The sequence below is a fragment of the Choloepus didactylus genome, chromosome 2, assembly GCF_015220235.1.
Source record: "Choloepus didactylus isolate mChoDid1 chromosome 2, mChoDid1.pri, whole genome shotgun sequence".
NCBI classification, from domain to species: Eukaryota; Metazoa; Chordata; class Mammalia; order Pilosa; family Megalonychidae; genus Choloepus; species Choloepus didactylus.
The window spans coordinates 15,716,503-15,729,728 of NC_051308.1; the positions used below are offsets into that span (position 1 = coordinate 15,716,503).

The window sequence follows — 13,226 nt, forward strand, 5'->3', positions numbered from 1 at the left end:
GCCTGCGCACGGGGGTTGCGCGCGCGCGCGCGCGCACATAGTGCGCCTGCGTAGAAAAGCCAGCTGCTTAGCGTGCCTGCGCCGAGTTCGCTGTTGCGGAAGTGAAGGCAGGGCGGAGGCATGTAGGTACTGCGCATGGATTCGTGTGACTTGGGGTGTTTGAAATTATGGGCCAAGTCCAGGGAATCTAAAGACAGTAACTTATCAGCTTCCGGAACCCTTCCTCTGAGCAGAGTCCTGAAAACCCAAGTTTTGCGGCAAGTAGGAGGTGTCATATTAGTTGTTTTTTTTTTCAGTCCCCAAATCTCGGCTTCGACGTTTGGTCCAAGCTTAATTCTCGTTCTCAAGCCAGTTTTGCCTGAATTCTCGCAAGTTTGGTAGGATAACCCCAGAGCAGCCTGGGAGCCGGTATCTCCTAGGAGCTAGACTAGGGCCCTTGGAGCCTGCGAGGACTTGGAAGTCTCGGCCTGTCCTGGGAGCGGTTTAACCTCGGCGAGTCCCTGCTCTGAGCTCCTGGCAGCGATGGACGAGGACTTGGTGTTAGCGCTACAGCTTCAGGAGGAGTGGGACTTGCAGATCGCGGGGCGCGATAAGGCCCCGCAGCCCTTGTCGCTAGTGGACGCGTCGTGGGAGCTGGTGGACCCCACCCCAGATTTGCAGGCCCTGTTTGTGCAGTTCAACGATCGGTTCTTCTGGGGCCAGCTGGAGGCCGTAGAGGTGAAATGGAGCATGCGCATGACCCTGTGAGTCACTAGTCCCAGGGTGGGCAAGAGGGTCTTTGGCTGCTTCGAACCTTGGGATTCTCTTCTTTCTCAGCCCTGATGGTCTCAGGGGACTTAATCGAGGGGGTTTGGTTCTAGACCAAGCAGCTCTTTAGTGTATTTCTCCCTTTCTTACCCTGTCTTTCGCTCAAGCAACTTGAAGAAAGCTCTGAGCCCCGCCTTCCCCCAATGCTACATTACGTTGGGAAATAAGAGAAAAGGACTCTTTTTTGGAACTCACCTCACTTGAAAATAAGTTAACACATTTCTGATTTGTCTTATGGTGGCGCTTTAGGACCGAGGAGGAAGGAGCAACCGAAGTCTGCCTGTAATTAAAAATAATGAGGACGCAGAGAAGCCTCCAAAGGATATGTGTTGTCCTCTTCTGAGTAGAAGAACTCAGATACCACCACTTAGTTGTGAATTCATGTGTTGGAATGGAGAAGGAGTGGACGTTTGTCTGTATCTGGCCCAGGCAATCGTCAGTGGTGCCTTTAAAAGAATTCCTTTTGTACTTTCTTGAAACTATATCGTCTTTGTTATGAGATGTTTACATTTCAGCCCAGTTAGGGAGAGAAGTGAACAGTAGCTGCTTCCCTATCCTAGCCAGGCTGCAACAGCTCAATTAGCATTTGAAATAATTATTTACTCCTGCATATGAAAGGAATTAAGTTTAGGATGCGGTTTGCATCTTTTTAAATTGCTAACACACGTAACCTACCATAAGATATTATTTCAAATTGTACTTAAAGTACAACTATCTTTCATATAAGCTATTATAATTTTGGAGATGTGCTACTGGAGTTTGTGTCTGCCTGTTGCCACCAGAGACTGATTACAGCTTGTAGGGAGGAGACTGGAAGTAGATGAGCAGGATCATCTTATTTGAGCTGTTGCAGCCTAGCTAGGGTAGGGAAGCCACAACTGTTCACTTGTCTCCCTAACTGGGGTGAAATGTTAACATCTCATAACAAAGATGGTATATTTTCAAGAAAGTCATCTGGCAGTAGAGTTCTATTAGTGTAAACTGCCCAGGAATGTATAAGGATTTGCTCTTTCATGTGTTCCTTTTGGTGTGTATTTAGTGCAGTAACAAATTTTTGTGGTTGTTTTCCAGGTGTGCTGGGGTATGCAGCTATGAAGGAAGTGGTGGAATGTGTTCCATCCGTCTCAGTGAACCGCTTTTAAAATTGAGACCAAGAAAGGATCTTATAGAGGTAGTCTTTGCATAAACCTGATTCTTCAGTAATTTAGAAATGCTTATCAGCGATTTAGACTACTGTGAATTTGTGCGTTTTGCAAAAATCACTTTCCCCTCTGCAGTTCTATTTGTGTGTTACATAATAATGGTAGTTACCTTATGTTTTTTTATAGTGCTTCATAGTTACAAAAGGCTTTAAGATATATTATCTCACTTGATCTTTACAGCAACCCTGTTGATGTTCAGTTTGTGTTGTCATTTTTATAAATGAGGAAATTAAGTTTCAGAGAGGTTAAGTAACTGGTTTAAGTTGCACATTTAGAAGCACAGGAGAAAAAAAAAAGCTTAAGATCCAAATCTTCCTGCTTTGACATGCAAATTTTATCCAACCACCACAGTGTTGTCATCCCAGGACACCTAGCTGAGCTGGGAGCACAAAGTGTAAGAATAGTTGTTTAACATTATTTTGGAATGTTAAGAAACTTTTGAAATGTAGAATGGGTTTTGATAGCGTGTCATTTACTTGAAAAATCAAGTTCATTTTGAGAGAGACAGCTAATAATTCAAAAAGGGATATTTTCATAATGACCAAGATAAAATATTTGATTCTCTCAAAAGACTAAAAAGTTCATTAATGCCAGCCTAGTTCTTCTGATGGAACTTCTTTTTTTAAAAAAGGATTATAAAAATGGTATGCTTTTGAAGACCTATATGATTTTCACTAAAAAAAAATTTGTATGGTATGAAGAATGGTTTTTTTGTTTGATTTAAATTTTTACGTGATTCGTTTTACATGATTCAAAACCCCAAAACCAAAGAAAGTTATTCACAGAGAAATCTTGATCCTACTCTTGCCCTTCCCCCATTCTGATCTTCCCACCCCCTATAGGGAACTGTTGGTACTAGTTTCTCATATTTTTTCCTTGTTCTATTTTGCAAATATTTATATCTACTTCTTCCCCCCATGCCATATTGCACAACTTCTTACACAAAAAGTATTATGTAGACTCTTACGTTCCTTGCCTTTTTCATTAAAACAATACAATCTGTACCTTCCTCCCAATCATTTCGTAGAGATCATTTTCATTCTTTTTTGTAGCTGTATAGAATTCCATTTTGTGTATGTTCCATCGTACAGTCAGCCAGTCCCCTGTATCTAGACACTTGAGTTATATCAGTCTTTTGCCATTATGAACAATGCCACAATGAATACACCTTGTACAGAAGATCTTTTCATACCAGTCTAGGTATCACTGGGCCAAAGGATACGTGCATTTTAAATTTTGTCAGATGTTACCAAATTTTCCTCCTTAGGGCTGATACCATTTTGCACTCCCACCAGTTAAGTGTGGGAGTGTTTATTTTCCTATAGCTTTACTAACAGTATCAAACATTAGAGCCTGATAAGCAAGAAATGGTATCCTAGGGTAGTGTTAATTTGCATTTCTTTTATGAGTTTGAGCATCTTTTGATATGTTTATGTCATTTATATTTCCTTTTCTGTGAACTGTCCATGATCTTTGCCCATTTTAAAACTGGGTTGTTTGTCATTTCCCTGTTGATTTTAGCTTTGTACATAATAGGGGGTTAATAGTCAGGCTGTGATGAGAGTTACACATGTTTTTTCTAGTTTCATTTTTCAGTTTAATTATGATTTTTTTTTTCCCATACAGAATTTTAAAATTTTTATGTAGTTGAATTCATCAGTCTTTTCTTCAGGATTTTGATTCATAGTTAAAAAGCTTTCTCAGAATAGGGAGTTCTTAAACTGAGTTCTGTGGAGCTTTGGATAGCATTTGCAAAGTTTTGTGAATGTGTGCATATATAGTTTTTTCTGGCAAGATGGTTCATGACTTTTATCAGTTTCTGAAAGGAGCCTGTGATTCAAAGAAGATTAAGACCTCCAGGTAGAGTAAGACGATGCAACTGAACATTTTTATTTTCTGAAGTGCTGTTACAAATTCTTTTGATTGTTTTCTATTTCAGACCCTCTTGCATGAAATGATACATGCCTACTTATTTGTCACTAATAATGATAAGGACCGGGAAGGGCATGGTCCAGAGTTTTGTAAACACATGCATCGCATCAACCGCCTGACAGGAGCCAATATAACGGTATATTAAGACATGCTTACGATACTTAGTACTTGTTTGTTGAGATAACTCCTGGGAGATTTAGTTAAAAATAGAAAACTGGGTAGAAATAAGTATCTTTGAGGATTTTCAGCCACAATCTTCAGGCCTAGGGAAGCTGATTAATTTATCTAGGACCACATAGTAGAATGGCAGCAAAATCAGAATTTTGTTTGAGGCCTCTGATGTCATTTAGGTTAACATTTTATGTATAGTGGTTATTTTAGGCCTGTAATACTTCTCTTCTGGACTCTTATCAATTGTCTCTTAACTTTGTTTCCTTATTATAGTCTCCTTCAATCCATCCTATATTCTGCTACCATTTCATATGTCAGTCTTTTCATCAGAAGTCTTCTTTGATTCCACATTGACCATAGAATTAAGAACAAATATCTTAGCATAATGTTATAGGAGGCAGTGTTAGCCTAGGGCTAAAGAAGCCTGAGGAAGCAGATTTCTTATGTTCAAATCCTGGATCCATCAATTATTAACTGTGACCTACTTAGTTCTTCTATGCCTCATTTTCCTCACTTTTAAAATGGGAATAACAATACCTATTTATTGGTTCCTTATAAGGATTAAAGGAGAAAATACATGCAGAGCATTTTAGCACAGTTTGAGCACTAATTAAATATTAGTTGTTTTTATTATTATTTTAATTTTGGAAGATAACCTTATTGTTCCTTTTTTCCTACCTCTCAGAACTCCCCTGCTTGTGTTGTGTTCCTGTGTAACTGAACTTTTCACTTCCATGCTTTTCCTCATATATCCCCTCCCTAAAATGCGCCATTTCCTCTGTTTTCTGTCAAAATGCCCTTCATCTTTCCAGTGGGATATGACTTCTCCCTCCTTTGAATTTCCTCAGCAGATATTTAACTTCTTAAAATCCTGTATTCTACTTAAAGACCTCTGAAGACTAATCTTTTTTTGTGCCAGAATGTATAAGTATCCTTACAGGAGTTTAACAAATATGGAATCAAATAGAACCAAATGGAATTATTAATTCCTACATAGGTTCAATTCTGTAGTGTAGTTGGGTATTTGTTTCCTTCAAAAAGTGATAAAGACTAGTGTGATAGAAAATGTAAAATGCTAACCCTCCATGTATTACTCTTTTCTTTAATATTCTAGAGAGCTCATTTAATTATTGGATGCACAGTTACTTCAACATCAGGAAAATGGCCCACGCTAATAATAATCAGATGTAAAATCCAGATTAGCAAAAAGAATTATGGAGTGTAAAAAATTTGTAGTTTAATCATCAGAATTTACAGTTTAAGCAAATCCCCAGTGTATTTCCTACTGTTCAGTTGGGAGAGGATGCATTCTTTTATCTTGGTTGTGAGTGTGTGTTTTATTTAGGGGAGGTTTTATAGAGTGAACACCCCTTGCTTTTACAGGTTGCATCCTGTTATAACGAACTCCACAGGGTATCCAGTTTCACATTGTAGAGCAATTTTATTTTAGTGACTACATTGTTTGGTGTCATAGTCCCAAGCCATAAGTATAATAGGATTTGGAAGTAAAGCAGATCCAATTCCCTGCCTTTTTTTTTTTTTTGCCAGTGAATTAAGAGAGTTCTGAACATAAATAGAGAGGGCAGGATCTCATTTAGTTCTTTGTCCCAAAACCTTTGTCCTTCAGTCTCTTTGGCATCTAACATAATGTGGATTATTTGCATGCTTGCCAAGTAATAGATATTTTTTGTTTGTGATGGAGAGATAGTTAATATAGAACCATCATCTATCTATAGACTTAAAAAAAGCTTATCATTCTTTCCCACATAGGGAGTTTATTAGAAAGTTAAATGCCTTTGGTTAAAAACTATCTTACATACAAGTGCTCTTTATCTTAAATAGTAATGTTCCATTGAGGGGCCAGAAGAAAAAGGTGTGCATGATCATTTGGGAGTAGTGAGTTTTAAGTGGTGCTCTGTGATCCTCAGGTCACCATGGTGGGAGGTTAGCCCTCCTTTCAGTGGAAGAATACGCCCTCTATCTGTTTCTACTTAGCTTCGAAATAAGATTTCATTGCAAGGGTGAAAAAACCATCCTGCTTAAATATTGGAAAGCTCATTTACAGAGAATTGTATTTGACGCAGCGAATGAACCTTTTCATTCACTCAGACAGCAAATCCTTATTGAGCCTCTCAACTGTGCCAAGCACTATATTAGCTGTTAAGGAGACAAAGATGAAAACTTTAGAATCCTGGCGAGCTTTTCAATCTGGTAAGAGAAACACATTTATAAACAAATAAAATGTTTCCTTATAAGGGTTATTACAGAGACAAGAACAAAGAGCTGCAAGAATGCAGAGAACCAGAAAAACATTCTGTTCAGGAGTTTAGCAAAGGCTTCGTTAAGATAATTACATTTCTGTTGTTAGGGTCATGCATTTATAGGAAATAGTTTAGTCCTTCAGAACCCTTTGGTATTGTTTCTTATAGGGAAAATTTCAATATAGAAGTGGGAATGATTCTTATTTACTATGGTGTTACATAAAATTTGTCTTTATCCTAATTTTTGATTGTTTTAAAATTTGGCTTCTATAACTGCTAGCATTCATAGAGTTTGATTTTGATTCTTGTAAAAAGTTTTTGTCTTCTAATGTCACATTTTTCTACCTTTATACAGTTTAAGAAATACTAACTGCTCCTGTTTCCCATTAAAAAGAAGTTTTGTAAGAAGCTAAATATAGATGCCGCCTTTCCCAAAATACTTTTAAGAAAGCTCTAGGAAATGGGAAAGTTTCAAAAACCAGCAACAACAACAAAAAAACAAACCCCGAAAGTCTGCTCATATAAATATTTTAATAAAATTCTCTCTCAACCCAGGTATACCATACTTTTCATGATGAAGTGGATGAATATCGTCGGCATTGGTGGCGCTGCAATGGACCCTGTCAATACAGAAAACCTTATTTTGGCTACGTAAAGCGGGCTACTAACAGGGCACCCTCTGCTCATGACTATTGGTGGGCTGAGCACCAGAAAACTTGTGGTGGCAGTTACATAAAAATCAAGGAGCCAGAGAACTATATAAAAAAAGGCAAAGGAAAGATGAAACTAGAAAAGCACCCATTGTCAGCAACAGAGAATAAAGGTACTTTGATGTATATTCTTCCAGCTGTTTCATGACACAGCTATGATTTAAAGACAGTACTGTCCTTTAGGGAACTGGTATTAGGGTAAGAGTAAAGATGGTTTTTAGTTCAGAAGTTTTCAAGTGTGGATTTAAGAAAAACTGTTGTTCATGAAATGATGGTAGGAAAATATACTTTGCTCTATATATAAATGAATAAAAGTAGAAATAGTTTCCAATGATAATATTTGAGGTAAAGTTCCTTTCCCTATCTTGACTTTCACTGAGTTAATAGGAAACAGAAGGCAGAAAGATTGTCAAACTTAAAACATAATTCAAATAACAATAACCGGAATGTCAGTCCTAACTACACCCCTTCCTATCGGTTGGATTCTATCCAAGTGACTTCTGCTATTGAAGTATGTATTTGTGTTGGGAGAAGAATGGGAAAAGGATATGACATTTACTTGTCAGTACTTTGTCTTCAAGATTTATCCCTTTCCCATGAAGTTCATTTACTGCCTTTTCAGGACGTAACCAGATTACTGAAGTTGATTCTTCTTCCCTTGTGAACTTGTTGGTTTGATGTGATACAATCCAGGAAAATAAGCTGTATTTTTCAAATCTGACATGTTAAGTAAGTCAAGGAGCTCTCAAAAAATTTTTCTGGAGATAGTATGTCATTTTTGTGAGTAGGAGGAAAGATATGAATGCAGTAGCAGATTTTTTCCATGTGAAACTAAATTTAAAGGATACTAAGCTGTTTTCAAAGTAAAAGTTATTTTGCTGTTGGCCTTTGGCATCGTAGAATTTCTTATCTAAATATGAGAGAATTTTTTTTTATCCTTCATATTCTTTCAATACCAGAGCTCTGACTTCTGAAGATTACTCACAATAACAATATGTTGTTATTACAGGGATTTAAGTTAGAATAAAATAGCATTTTGAAAGAGTTACTATTTGTTACTGTATTTGTTACTGTATTAATTTTGAGTCAAGGAAAAAATCTTATTTGCTTATTTTGCAGGTAAACCAAACAGAGGTGAGACACAGCTGTTAATCCCTTTTAGTGGGAAAGGATATGTTCTAGGAGAAACAAGCAATGCACCTTCATCTGGGAAATTTATCCCCTCACATGCCATTAATAGAACACAGGAACTTTTGAGTCAAGACCATTCAGTAAATCCTCTAAGACCAAATTCTAAAATTGAAGTGAAATTTGAACAGAATGGTTCAAGTAAAAAAACTTCTCATGTAGTCTCCCCTGTTCTTAATTCCAGTCACCAAAGTGTTTTAAGTAACTACTTTCCTAGAGTATCAGTTGCAAACCAAAAGGCTGTCAGAAGTGTGAATGGATCTCCAGTGAAAGACTTAACAGCTGGTGATACCACTAAAAGTTCAGTTCCTTTTAGTTCTCTGAGAAGGGTTACATCTTCTAAGATATCCCTAAGAAATTCTTTAAGAGCAATGGAATCGACATCCGTGACTGCATCCCAGGATGTGAGTGGGTCTGAAGATAAATTGCCAAGTAAACGACCCAGGCTAGAAGACAAGAATGTTTTTGCCAATTTTTTTATCAAGAAAGAGCCAACGCAAAGTGGTGGTAATGATCTACAGTATAGTTCATTTCCTGCAACCTCAGCTCAGAATTCCGGTAGTTCATCCAGCCAGAACAAAATGGTTAATTGTCCTGTGTGTCAGAATGAAGTTCTGGAGTCTCAAATTAATGAGCACTTGGACTGGTGCCTTGCACGCGGAAGTATCAAAGTCAAAAGTTGAAAACGTCTTTGAAAAATGAATGGATCTCACATACCGCCTGTAGGTTATAACCTACTAAGAGTTGTAGTTTATAATGTTCACACAACTGATAGAAAATGTTCTGGTATATATATGAGACTGTCATTTAAAAAAATTTTCTCAGGGTGCTATATTCACTCTTGCCTTACATACACTGTAGCCCAGAAGTTGTTTTGCCTGTATATGTTTATTATTTTTAGATTCTTTTATCCTTTCTTGTTCTCAAAGGTTTTTAAATCTGTTAATCTTTTTATTTGTGTACCCTCCTCAAAACATTACTATGAGGAATCCTGTCAGGTATTGGGTTAAACTGAATATCTCTTTATTAACTATATTAAAACTCATTCCCAGAACTAGTATCAGACAGGGTGACCAAAACACAGTCCTAGAGTATGAAGTATATTAGTTGTTATAGGGTACTCAACTTTTCCCAAAAAATCTTAACAAGAAGTATATTTTCTAAATTTTAAAGAATTTTATTTCTTTGTTCCATCTTCACTGAAAAGTGGCAGCAGATTTCAGGTTAAAGTAGATGAGGAAGTTTCTGTTGAGATATTACTGGTAACATAGATACTGTAATCCTGTATGGCAGATCTTAAATTGAGTTTAGCTATTTTCTCAAAATTTAGCAAAGTGGGTGGTTAAAACTCAGTGCTGATTAGTATAACTGGTATATTCGATATAGAAAAGTTGCCTAATTTATGTAACAGTGGACTGTTATATGGAAACAGTATTATGAACCTTAAACCAAATTTGGAACTATTATAATTAATGGAATACCATCTGTGCATTTCAAAGAGTGTATTTCTTTTTAAAAATGTTCTTTTCCATGTTATTGATAAGATACTTTATCTGCTTGCTTTTTGTCTGCCAGCTGCACCTCTAGCATGTTGGCATATTCCCAAGACCTTAGTTGCTCACAAGTTTTCTTTTTTCTTAAGTTTATTGCAGTGTAACTTGAACATACTGTAAGGTGCACACATCTTAAGTGTACAAATAGGGAAACTTTCAGGTAGTGTTCACCTGCTTGACTACTACCGGGATCATTTCCTCCCTCAGGTGCCTCTTTCCAGACAATACCCACCACCACTAAAGGTAACCACTGTTTTGATCTCTCATCACCATAGATTAGTTTAGCCTGTTTTTGAACTTCATAAAGGTATTATCTTTTTAAGTGTAAGAGAAGTTTCTGCTTTTTCATTGCTCTATAATATTTCTATAAATATACCAGAATTTATTCATTCATTCAAATATTAATGGACATTTGAATTGTTTCCAGTTTGGGGCTATTATGAATAATGCTGCGAAGAACATTCTCGTAATGTTTGGGGGGGCAAAAGTACTCATTTCCACTGGGTATATACCCAGTAATGGAATTGCTGGGTCACAGGAGATATTTATGTTTAGCTTTAGTAAATGTTGCCAGTTTACACTCTTACCAGCAATGTTCAGCATTTTAACTCTATTGTCAGTCCTTTTAATTAATTTTAGCTTACCTGGTTGGTTGTCCACAAGTTTTGATATTTCTTAAACATGAAGTTTAAAAATGGTATTTAATAAATATTTATTTATAGGTAAATGGCTATTTAAATGTGTTATTTTGAACATATGTAGTTTTTACTTTCATAGAGGATGATTTTCTCTAATTCAATTCAACAAATTATGTGTAAACATTTTTTGAGCACAAGACTGCAACAAGACTCTGGGGGCAATGAAGGTAAGTAAGACAGTCCATTCCTCAAGGAGTGCTATAGCCTGGTTGGGAAGTGAGACAAAAACAGATTAATTCAATAGAACTTGGTAAGTGCTGTGCTGGGATTTCTGCTTAGTGCTGTAGGAATTTAAGGGAGGATAATTAGCATAGTCTGGGGTTTTCTTGGAGACAACATCCAAGTTGAATCTTCTAGGGTGAGTAGAGGTAGCCTGGTATAGAAGGGGGAAAGGGTGTTGCAAAGAAAAATAATACAAAAAGGCACCAAAAGGCATGTTCTACTGGGAGAACTATAATCTGTTCCATGTAAATAGAGTGTAAAGTGTGAAGGGGTAAAATGGCAAAAGGAGTAGGATTGCAGAGATGACAGACCTAGCTAAGAATTTCGAGGGCAGGGACTGTATCTATTATGTTCTTCACTTTAATGTCCAGTTTGTGTAGTGCCTGAGGATAATTACGTTGACTGGAGTGTGGGGTGGTGGCAGTGGGCTTGTAAAGGTTTTTGAGCTAGAAGAACACATTCAGATGAGTTTTGATTGAATCTTCTGGGGCAGTATAGATTTCTAGGAGGAATGGCAGTGGCAGGGATGGAGAGTAGAGGATGGGTTGAGAAATATTTAGGTGGCAAAATCAGGAGGAGATGGTGTTAATTTCTAGGGGATGATGGAAATATCTGTCAGCTGGTAAGAAAATGGAAATTTAATTTTTAAATTGGGATTAAATAAACCTTTACTTCATCCATGTAAAAAAAACTTTTGAGAGGCCTTACCTCGTTGAAGATTTTAAAACTGGTGCATCTGAGTATCTGGGGGTGGGCTGGGGTAGATTGGAGTTCTCTGAAAAGGGTTTATTTTTAAACCTCATTTGCAACTGTCCTGTAAGTTTGAAGTTATTTCAAAATTAAAAGTTTAAGAAAACCTTTGAGAAAATATGCACCCTAAGGATTCTGTTAACCCCCCCCGCCCCGAACATACACACACACCAAATCTGAAGTCATCTCTATTTTATCAAAGGAATAGTTTTTTTTTTTTTCTTTTTCTTTCTTTTTCTCTTTCTTTCTTTCTTTTTGGTTCAGTTTACGTTTTCCTTTTAAAGCAAATTCCTACCTTAATAGCAGAGCTGATAGTTCCAGTTCAACCTTTTAAGTGCTTAAAAGCAGGCATTTTGGGGAGGAATGTTGAAGGGAAAAGAGGGTTAGATTATTTCTATAAAAACTAAGATGTTTTTTAAAATTAAGATTACACATCAAAACTTTTTTTTTGGCTGTGGTAGAGTATAATTGCATATCTTAAATGGAAATTCTAAGGTGACTGGGAAAATACCATGAGAAAAATTTCTATACTATCCATTTATCGCATTGTCCCAAAATTGAGATTTTTTTCCAAAGATTGCAGGATTTAAAAAGTAAGAAGTGAAACAGCTGTATCTTCCGGAAAACTAGTACCTAGCTGGGATCCTGTGCCTGTGGGCTGTTCTGAAAAACAAAACTGAACACTTCGTAATTTGTTAATTCTGTTATTATTAAGGGGCCAATAGTTTCCTTTTATTCTTTATTTCAGTTTTTGTTTTGTTGTTGCGGGCTGTTTGCTGCCTTTTTAGCAATTTTTTGCCAAGTGAAACTAATATGACAACTATTACAAATTAAATTGATTAGGGAGTTGAAATTAGAAAAGGATGAGATGTGGAGATTAGCTCTGGCATCTTTTTTTTTTTTTTTTTGAATATGATTACCTGTGACTCACATATGCTTTGAATGAAAAGAGATGTGAGGATCTTCTTAAGATCATTAAAATTTACCATGTTGTATAATAACGTAGCACAGAAACAAGAGGCTGTTTGCTTTCTTCAGTCTTGATGTTAAAGCTACCAAGAGGTTTTCCGTCCTACTTAGTCAACACTAGGTGGTGCTCTTGATAAGCTAAATTTCTCTGGGGAAAAAAGGGCAACGTCAAGCCAAAGGAGCAAGAGAGAAACTTGCCAACAACTGAAGCTATTACTGCCAGTTCTGATTCATGGAAAAGGAAGAACAGGTTATGATCTCAAGTACTATAAGGCAACAAAGCAGGCAAAGTATGTTTGCTTGTTCAAACGAGGACTGATCTACAGGCCATCTTAATCTCCCCAAAATGATTTTCATTTCACTTTCTACACTAAACACCTCCTTCTACAGCAAGAAAGAAACCAGTACCCAGATCTGGGAAAACCTGGTAATGCCCCACAGGGAGGCTTCCAGACAAGGCAATACTTCTCTATTTTTTAAAATTACAGTACTACTACTCTGAATATGTCTAACACTTACCTCTTTGCTCTACTTCATCTAGACTAGTCTGAAAGCTCCCTAGGACATGAATTATGTCCTTTGCCCCTTCATGAGAGGTCTAATCCAGCAAACAGTTACTTTTTAGATTCTTGGTGTTAAGTGAACAAAATGGCTAGGCATTTCTCAAGTCCGATTGTTTCACGCCTTTGCGAAAACACCTTAGAATACGGATTCTTCTTTATACTTCTCTGAAGAATAAACGATTAAGTGTATTTTCAAGCTA

General features: G+C 36.9%; 1 protein-coding gene across 2 annotated transcripts; it reads left to right on the forward strand.

Moving 5' to 3' along the window:
* Positions 1–101: 101 nt before the first annotated feature.
* Positions 102–11,669, forward strand: SPRTN (SprT-like N-terminal domain). 2 transcript variants are annotated; one of them, XM_037820907.1, is made up of 5 exons: positions 102–743; positions 1,879–1,978; positions 3,949–4,077; positions 6,929–7,196; positions 8,203–11,669. In XM_037820907.1, exons 1-5 carry the CDS (start codon positions 523–525, stop codon positions 8,952–8,954), a joined length of 1,470 nt encoding a protein of 489 aa, XP_037676835.1. In that variant the 5' UTR covers positions 102–522; the 3' UTR covers positions 8,955–11,669. The 2 variants fall into 2 exon arrangements, with proteins under 2 accessions (XP_037676835.1, XP_037676837.1); XM_037820909.1 differs by lacking the exon at positions 3,949–4,077.
* Positions 11,670–13,226: the final 1,557 nt, after the last annotated feature.

Excerpts from the sequence above, each read along its gene's own strand:
- SPRTN (XM_037820907.1), top strand. The coding sequence starts at position 523 with ATGGACGAGGACTTGGTGTTAGCGCTACAGCTTCAGGAGGAGTGGGAC. Across the intron at positions 744-1,878 it reads TGGAGCATGCGCATGACCCT|GTGTGCTGGGGTATGCAGCT; the intron begins GTGAGTCACTAG and ends GTTGTTTTCCAG. Across the intron at positions 4,078-6,928 it reads TGACAGGAGCCAATATAACG|GTATACCATACTTTTCATGA; the intron begins GTATATTAAGAC and ends CTCTCAACCCAG.